We start from the raw sequence: 9,605 nt of genomic DNA, 5'->3' as shown, positions 1-9,605 counted from the left end.
GCAGCATCGAGCTAGTCATCGACGAGAAGGTAGACTTCCTTATGACTGCTCGAGATGGTCATGCTCAGTACTCTCATTCTTAACGAATACCTATACTCTCACTCCGGTGTCTCCACACCGTAGACTCAAGACACATCTACCCTAAGAAAGCGATCGTACACCAACCTTCCAGATCGATCACCATCCTCATGATGATCCTATGGTTAGGAGCTGTTTATGAGTTAGTTATGTAAATTCATGCTTTAAATTTTCAACTCTTGAAAATATGAATTGACATTCCTACTAACTCAAAGGATGTATCACTGACACAATGTACATAATGTGATAGAAGAAAAATTTATTTATTGATTTATAGTCAAAATTATAAATTTGTCCTTAGATTTGTATAGGAATATGTCAGCCAATCTGACATCTAGGGCACACATCTAACACAGCACTAGTTGGGTTGGCGGAGGAGTGTTCATCATCGATGGCTGTACCTTACAATCAGCCTGGTTCCCCACCTAACGGAAGGCGATGGTGTTGGAGAGACGAGATGAGACTCACTTTGGTGGCATAATGTGAAGATTACGCCCTTCCACTATCTGTTGCTGCTTATTTCGGCTGAGGTCGGAAGGCAAACAATTGGATCTTGCACAATGGTGCTGGAGTGACCTGCAAAATAAAGTCCGGACCGGAGGTTTCGCTCCGATGAGAATCCTCCGATGCTCAAGCCAGAAATCAGAGAACAATGAAAGTAGCAAATGATTCTCTAAGAGGGGTTATTTATCTAGGTCCTCGGGGCTTTAGTTATTTATAGAAGATATAGCTGAACAACGGTAGGAACGTGCAGTTCTGAGGTTGTCAGACTGTTGGACGTGCTGTTAGTGGGTGCAATATTCTTGCCCTTATCTACTCTCGCAAGATGTAGAGAGTTAGTTACGTCCAAACTTAACTACTCGGGATGACCAACTATTACACGTACTAGGAAATTGATTGTCCGAGATAACGACAGAAACTCACGTGCCAAATAGGTTGCATATCAAACTAGATATAAATAGTTTAGCTCCATATACTTTAGCTCGATGACTACAAGATAATTTGCTGACTTAAGGCATCCATGATAACACACTGATTCAAAATATTTATGGTACACGTGTTTGGAAACTAGGGATTGCTGCATGTCCTCTGACCCTTCCCATCCTCCTATTTAAACGGACCATCCCGGTTTAGTTTAAACAACCCTTCCCCTCTATTTCCTTATTTTAGATACCTAAGAGAAACCACCCTGTTCTTTCTCCGTTCCCGGACCATTCGTGCCATCATCCACCAACCAACCTCCCCTCCCCTCCTCCTCTTCCCCCATACACCCTCTGGTCTTAGGCCCCTCCTCGTCCGGCCCCTCTTCTCACTGTGGCTAAACCTCCTCTCTCTCTCTCTCTCTCTCTCTGTCTCTGTGTGTGTGCCTGGCTCTGAGGTGATCCTGAAGGCAAGGGAGGCAAAGGTGTGGTGTTTGAGATCTTTGTTTTTGGAATTTTAAAACCTTGCTTGTTTGATCTTTTCTGTTCCTCTGTTTTATTTTTAATTAGAACATTCTTTAACTTGGACCATGGGTGGACATTAGGGAGATTGGGTTTTGTTTTGGGTGCTGAGATTGTTTGTCCCATGGATTCTCTGGGTTCGCTTGACTCTTATTTATTTGATTCATAGAAAAAAACGGAAATTATTGCATGTTATTGTTTTATCAAATGAGGATGCTTAGTTTTAAATGGAAATGGGTCTTATTTTATCTTTAATCTTCTATTTAGCGGCAGAAGAAGATCTGGATGGGCTTATTGGTTTCTACTAACTTTAATTTAGAGTTCTCTTTGGTCTTCGTAAATGGGACCCAAAAAAAAGAAGAAATGATGATCAAATGCCTTTTTACTATTCAAAGGCAACATTTATTTGAGCATTGACATTTTTTCTTTCTATATTCTCTTCTTTCTTGGTTTTTACGGAATTTATTTTTTTTTGGGGTTGCTGGATTGAGCTTGAGACTCTCAGAAAGTATTATCTGGTTTCCTGTATATGTGGCTAAGTCGATACTTTCCTTCAGTCGCGGAATATGTTTCCCCTAATGTGCCAAATTTAAATGTTAGAATATGTTGTTTGCCTCTGTTCTCGGATTTGGTGTTTCTCCCATTTTATTGACTCATTATATTTTTCAAAATGAATCTCACTACAATTCTAACTATCTGAGGCTTGTCTTTATAGGAGGAGATCTATAACAGTGTTGCTGTTCTGGGAACTTGTTAATTTTACTGCCATTCTGATAGAGAAGTTGAAACAAATCATTTTGTTCCAACATGGGGATGCCATTTTCATGCTCCGGAGCCAATTATGCTGCTTTGGATGAATCATTTGAAGCTCTCTTCATGAGATCTCTCAGTTTAGCTGACAATGTGAGATCAACCTTGCGATCGGTCAGCTTCAATGGCCGAGACTCCCAGCCAAATATCCTCAAAGCTTTTGGATCTGAAAAGTTAATTATTCAAGGATCTCGGAGGGACACCTTTCACTTGGAAACGAAGTTCTCCATAAAAAGTCCGACCTCTAAGAAAGAAAGTGCCACAAGATCCGTGGATTCCAAAAAATCAAGGTTTAGTAATTTACAGGAGAAGGCCCCAGAATCACCAGTGATTGTACCAGACAGGCCGAAACATGAAGCTGCAGTCAAGTTGCAGAAGGTCTACAAAAGCTTTCGGACGAGAAGACAGCTTGCTGATTGTGCTGTCCTCATAGAGCAGCGTTGGTACGGCCTTACCTAGTTATTCTAATTTCTTAATTTATAGTCTCTCTTCTGATGCCTTTTTTTTTTTTTTTTTAATAATAAAAAAAGCTGCCACCATGTTAACTTTCTACTGCTTATTTTAGGTGGAAATTATTAGATTTTGCATTGCTCAAGCGGAGTTCTGTCTCTTTCTTCGACATTGAGAAACCAGAATCGGCTGTTTCTCGGTGGTCAAGGGCAAGAACCAGGGCAGCTAAGGTAACCTCCGATGAAATGTTATATAGTGCATCATGTAATGGGCCCTTTTCAAAGTGATCGTGGTACTGCATGTCTTAACTTAAAGTTTTCATATTCATAAATCACAGGTTGGGAAAGGTTTATCCAAGAACGGGAAAGCTCAGAAACTCGCGTTGCAGCATTGGCTTGAGGCGGTAGGCCTTGCGCAAACCCAAAGTTTTCTTCTCTCTACTCATTAAATTGGCATGTGTTACTTATGAAATTGTTTCTGCCCTATTAACAGATCGACCCTCGGCATCGCTATGGACACAATCTCCACTTCTATTATGAATGTTGGCTCCACTGCGAGAGCAGGCAACCTTTCTTCTACTGGTAGGGTTGTGAAGTCTTCTCTTAACATCACTCATAATCAAGTGCTAAATACAAATGATGGGATCAAAGTTACCATGTTTGCCTTAAAAATAAAAGCCTGTCTCTTTGAAATAATCAGGCTGGATGTGGGCGATGGGAAGGAGGTCAATCTTAAAGAACATTGCCCTCGATCAAAGCTTCAACAGCAATGCATCAAATATCTTGGCCCAGTAAACCTCTATCATTAACAAACTCTGTAAAATAAGCGGTTATTAGGACTAGTTCAACCTATATCTGAGTTGTATCTTCTCATCATGCAGAAAGAAAGGGAGGCCTATGAAGTAATAATCGAGGATGGAAAGTTCGTTTACAGGAAAAGCAGGCAAATCCTAGACACGTCTGAGGGTACCAATGATGCCAAGTGGATCTTTGTTTTAAGCGCATCAAAGAGTTTATATGTTGGTCAGGTAAATCTCGATGTTGCAGCAAACTATATACTGGTATCTTTTGTTATGTTGACTAGCCTGATGCAATTCATTTACCACTGCAGAAGCAAAAAGGTACATTTCAGCACTCAAGTTTTCTTGCTGGAGGAGCTACATCTGCTGCTGGGAGATTAGTTGTAGAAAAAGGAACACTGAAGGTAGAAGATTGGTCCGCAGAATAATTTGGATTATTTATAAAGAATCTTCGTCCGATGGTGTTTACTGATCTTCTATCATCTTGACAGGCTGTGTGGCCTCATAGTGGGCATTACCGCCCAACGGAAGAGAACTTCCAGGAATTCATGAATTATCTCAAGGAAAATAATGTGGATCTTACCGATGTTAATGTAAGCATGCTACTAATATTCATATATATGATCTTGAAACCTTCAACTGCTAGCGATGAATTAATTGAAAGATTCTTACTTTCAGTTAACAGTAGCAGTGAGACATTTAGTCGACATTGGAAACCTATAGTTAATTTGAATTATTTTGTTTTCTTCCATGTATACAGTTAAGTCCAACTGAAGGAGATGATGAGTTCCTGAATAGACTTAGAAGCAACCGCTCTCTCAAGCTGGCTGCCAATCCTGAATCTGCAGCACAGCCGTCGCATGGCTCTGATGGAACAACAAGGAAAGCTGTGGCCACAGAGAGTGCCAATTCATCTAAGGCATCCGGAGAATTCCGTGTTACAAGTTCCCTTTCGGAAATCGGACTTGGGGCAGACATACTAGCAAAAAAATCACTCATTTTTGTTCTGTACCGCAAGCTCCAGAAGCAGATAATATTCAGGGAGCCAGAAGAGAGTGAAGAAGAATCTGATGAGGAAATAAACTGCACCACAGGTCAGAAGGGAACCGATTCAGATGGAGATGATGAAGCAACTGAAGATTCATCAACTTCTGAACAACAGTACATGTTCTGCAAACAAAATCTATTTGCAGAGGAGCAAGAAGAGGATGAAGATGCTTCTGTACCGCAAGAAACGATTCTTCGGAGGATTAACTCAAAGAAAGGAATGAAGTCATATCAATTGGGAAAGCAGTTATCCTGCAAGTGGACCACAGGGGCTGGGCCTCGGATTGGGTGGGTGAGGGACTATCCCTCGGAGCTTCAGTTCCATGCTTTAGAACAAGTGAACTTATCTCCGAGGGATGCCGGGCCTTCAAGATTTGCTTCACCCCGGAATATCACATGCCAAAGCACAAGATTGCCAGAAGCATCGTCACCAAAAGAGGAGTCGCAGCAACAATCACACAAACCTGGCAGTGATAGATAAAGGAGAAGAAATTCTTTGAATTATTGAAATTGTATGTATAGAGATAGGAATATTCAATTCATTCTTTTTGTAGATCTCGAAGAGGATATGTTGTTTCTTTTGATAAGTTCAAAGGTCGAACTAAACTGGTAAACGGAAACATTCCCTCGGTTAAATTTTAGTGTGTTGTCTGGATTTACCCAATAAAAAGGGAATGGTGCTGGGGGAGAGATCATCCAGAGAATTCACTATCACCAGAGTTGGATTCATGCGATGCAGGTGAAAGCTAGTTTAGACGACTATGACAGAGAAAGGGGGTCATAACTCTGAGAAGAGGTGGATTTTTTGAAATATGGAAACAACGGCGTCGAGCACTCCAGAATGGGATTGCCAGCACGGGCATTCGCTTTATATCGAGAGAAGATATTATAATAAAACGAAATTAAATTTCCTGATCACAGACGTGAAATCTTTATGTTTGGTTGGAAAATCTTTTCTCCTTCTGCGGTGCAGGTTATACCAAGGATTTTGTCGGTTTTCTCTGGTACAAGATGTTGGATTCCAATGATCCAGTAAAATATAAATTTTAAAAATTTTTATATGCATTCAATAATTAAAAATAAATTTAACATTTAAACTAGACTATTGGAACATAAAAATTCTATGAACACCTGGATGATTGCAATCAAATAACATAAGTATGCATAACAAGAAAAGATCAGAAGTCATATACCAACATGAAGATCACGAATTGATAATCTTGATATCTCCATGAAACTCCAAAGTAAAAGTCCTCCAACGGTGATCCACATAGGACTGGTCAGGACCTTTCCCAATTCGATATGGTGTTGCAGCCTTTTTCGCAAGCTCGCTGTCGATCGTCTTTCGCAAGAATGGATTACATCATCACTTGTGTTGGGTATAAAATACCCACAGCCGAAATCCTCAGCGGAATCGACTACGAACAGGACAGCTCCGTCCGGACTCCTACGGGAGCCGGGCTCCGCCGCCGACATCGACTACAGGACAGCTCCGCCCGGACTCCTACGGGAGCCGGGCTCCGCCGCCGACATCGACTCTTACGGGAGCCGGGCTCCGCCGCCGACATCGACTACAGGACAGCTCCGCCCGAACTCCTACGGGAGTCGGGCTCCGCCGCCGACATCGACTACAGGACAGCTCCGCCCGAACTCCTGCGGGAGCCGGGCTCCACCGCCGACATCGACTCCTACGGGAGCCGGGCTCCGCCGCCGACATCGACTACAGGACAGCTCCGCCCGGACTCCTACGGGAGCCGGGCTCCGCCGCCGACATCGACTACAGGACAGCTCCGCCCGGACTCCTACGGGAGCCGGGCTCCGCCGCCGACATCGACTACAGGATAGCTCTGCCCGAACTCCTACGGGAGCCGGGCTCCGCCGCCGACATCGACTCCTATGGGAGCCGAGCTCCGCCGCCGACATCGACTACAGGACAGCTCCGCCCGGACTCCTACGGGAGCCGAGCTCCGTCGCCGACATCGACTGCAGGACAGCTCCGCCCGGACTCCTACGGGAGCCGGGCTCCACCGCCGACATCGACTGCAGGACAGCTCCGCCCGGACTCCTACGGGAGCCGGGCTCCGCCGCCGACATCGACTACATGACAGCTTCGCCCGGACTCCTACGGGAGCCGGGCTCCGTCACCGACAACTCCAACAGTTACGAGCAGGCTCCGCCCGGACTCCTACGGGAGCCGGGCTCCGCCGCCGACATCGACTACAGGACAGCTCCGCTCGGACTCCTACGGGAGTCGGGCTCCGTCCTCAGCATCGACCGCTGGTAAGTCTCGTCCGAACTCCTACGGGAGCCAGACTTCGCCTTTGACTTTAATTGCAGGAAGACTCCGCCCGGACTCCTACGGGAGTCGAGCTTCGTCCTTAGCTCCAACAGCTGCCAGTAGCCTCCGTCCGGACTCCTACAGGAGCCGGACTCTGCCAACAACGTCAACTGCAAGCGGACTCCTACGGGAGCCGGACCTCTCCTTCGACTCTAATCACGGGGGGACTTCGTCCGGGCTCCTACGAGAGCCGGACTCCGTCCTCAACTTCGACGGCCACAGACAGACTATGTCCGGACTCCGTCCGGACCCCCACGGGAGCCGGGCTCCACCCACGACCCCAATCGCAAGGAGGACTCCGCCCGGATCCATACGAGGGCCGAACTCCAATCGCTGCCGAGCTTCAGCCAGCAGATCTGCACTCCCAGGCCACAATCACGGCCACGATCCTGCTCCACTTCTTGCGGCGGACTCCGCGCAGCTCCATCACTCCCTGACAGGCCGCAGTAACGGTCGCAACACTGCTCCACTCTCTGCGGCGGATCCCGCGCCCATGCGGCTCCATTACTGCCTGACAGGCCACGATAAACGGCCACGATCCTGCTCCACCTCCTGCAGCAGATATCGCACGATTCTCCCATCGGCTGGCAAGACGCCGCAGCATCTGCATCCCGCTTCCCACGGCAGATTCCACGTGGCACGCCCCAGTGATGGCCACGGCTCTGCTCCACTACTCTTCGCAGTAGATTCCTCCTGACTAAGGGCGGCCCACTACCTGGCGGTTACAAATGTCGCCATCAATCCGTTACCTTCTCCGCCTATAAAAGGGGGACCCAGATACGTTATTCTCTAAGCTCATTTCTTATCTCAAAACTCTGCTAAATTCTCCGTTCGAGCACTCCATTCTTGTTGAGGCAGAGAACTGACTTGAGCGTCGGAGGGTCTTGCCGGAGCAACCCCACCTCCGGTTTAGACTTCCTTTGCAGGTCCCGGTGGCGACCGCGGCTTCCCCGACTCCAGCTTCTCCGGCGCAAGCAGATTTTTGCACCAACAGGATTGGCGCTAGAGGAAGGGGCTGAACCTTCGCAGTACCCTTGTTCTTGAAGGAGTGTTCAACTGAGCCACCTCCGATCGTCTCTCCGACACCCACTCCTTATTTTTCCCTGCGGGATCCACTCTCGATGCCTCCACGCAAGGCATCCACACGACGGTCCACGGCCTCCACGGCCAGATCTCAGGCTCCAGCCTCCTCCTCCTTCTCCAGCGGTGGTGGTCGGCACGGAGCAATTTGACTTGCTGGCACAACAGGTCAGAGGCCTCGTCGAAGCTGTACAAGCAATGCAGCAGCAGCAACCGCAGGCGTTGGCGCATCCGGAAGGGGCATCTCCGGAATGCCAGAACCCGGCGGTGGGGCGGGCCACCTGGGCCAGCCGCCCCGTCCTTCCCGGGAAAACAAATCCGAGGGTAGAGAGCCCTCAATCGGATCACGACTCCACCCCTGGAAGATCCCTGCCCCCGTTCTGCCAAAGGACCCTCGAGACTCGAAGTCGAGAGGATTTCCTGGACCGGAGGCTCAAGGAGATGAACCGGCGGATTGAAGAACTCCGCCACGCGCCCCCCGCTTATGGTGAGGATATTTGCACTGACCCTCCATTCTCTCAAATGATCATGCAGGAACCAATCCCCTCCTGGACATAAACGCGCCCATACTCCACCCCGGACACGCAGGCAGAGAAGCCCGGATCGCGGGGTTCGGCGGGGCTCCCCACCAGGGAGATTTCGCAACTATGCCCCCCTCAACGCCTTGAAGGCCCAGGTATTAATGGAGGTCAGGGAGCAGCTCCCTAGGCCGGAGAGGATGCACACACATCCCGGGAAGCGCAACCCCAACAAGTTCTGCCTCTACCACCGCGACCACGGCCACGACACCGAAGAATGCATCCAGCTCCAGGACGAGATCGAGGAGCTCATTCGGCGAGGTCGACTCGACAGATTCATCCGCCGCAGGCCTGAGGGTAGAGGAGACCGGCCAAGAGCCCTCCCACAGCCTGAACCGCAGAAAAGGGAGGAGCAACCCGGGGATCGGCCTCCCATCGGGACCATCGACTCCATCACCGGAGGGCCTCAAGGAGGAGCGGGAAAACTATAAATGTATCACTTACGATTTCGCCTTGAATCTAATTTTCTTTCTACCTAACGTGCTCTTCCCACCTGGCATGGATTTGTTACGACTGGATACGACCCCTCCAAAAACCACAGCCATGTCAGGAACAGGAGGAGAACCTCGTCCTGACATGAGCAAAGTCAAAGGCCCAGTTCTTTTAGACCGGATGGGGGGAGAGGCCTTACAACGCCCCAATGTGCCCCCACAGCTCTGTTAGGGATAGGAGGAGAACCTCGCCCTAACTTGAGCAAAGTCAAAGGCCCGGTTCTTTTAGACCGGATGGGGAGAGAGGCCTTACAACGCCCTAATGTGCCCCCACAGCCCTGTTAGGGACAGGAGGAAAACCTCGCCCTAACTTGAGCAAAGTCAAAGGCCCGGTTCTTTTAGACCGGATGGGGAGAGAGGCCTTACAACGCCCTAATGTGCCCCCACAGCCATGTCAGGAACAGGAGGAGAACCTCATCCTGACATGAGCAAAGTCGGAGGCCCGGTTCTTTTAGACCGGATGGGGGAGAGGCCTTACAGCGCCCTAACGCA

The 9,605-nt window shown here is 48.4% G+C and overlaps 1 protein-coding gene across 1 annotated transcript; it reads left to right on the top strand.

Annotated features, from left to right (window-relative positions):
* Nucleotides 1-1,235: 1,235 nt before the first annotated feature.
* Nucleotides 1,236-5,369, top strand: LOC105036210 (IQ domain-containing protein IQM2-like). Its single transcript, XM_010911975.4, has 10 exons — nucleotides 1,236-1,483; nucleotides 2,236-2,773; nucleotides 2,896-3,010; nucleotides 3,118-3,183; nucleotides 3,273-3,361; nucleotides 3,480-3,570; nucleotides 3,661-3,807; nucleotides 3,891-3,983; nucleotides 4,071-4,172; nucleotides 4,340-5,369. The coding sequence occupies exons 2-10, from the start codon at nucleotides 2,328-2,330 to the stop codon at nucleotides 5,105-5,107; spliced, it is 1,917 nt and encodes a 638-aa protein (XP_010910277.1). The 5' UTR covers nucleotides 1,236-1,483; nucleotides 2,236-2,327; the 3' UTR covers nucleotides 5,108-5,369.
* The last annotated feature ends 4,236 nt before the right edge of the window (nucleotides 5,370-9,605 follow it).

The sequence above is a fragment of the Elaeis guineensis genome, chromosome 3 (genome assembly GCF_000442705.2).
Source record: "Elaeis guineensis isolate ETL-2024a chromosome 3, EG11, whole genome shotgun sequence".
NCBI lineage: Eukaryota > Viridiplantae > Streptophyta > Magnoliopsida > Arecales > Arecaceae > Elaeis > Elaeis guineensis.
This window is presented reverse-complemented; position numbering and strand designations above follow the sequence as displayed.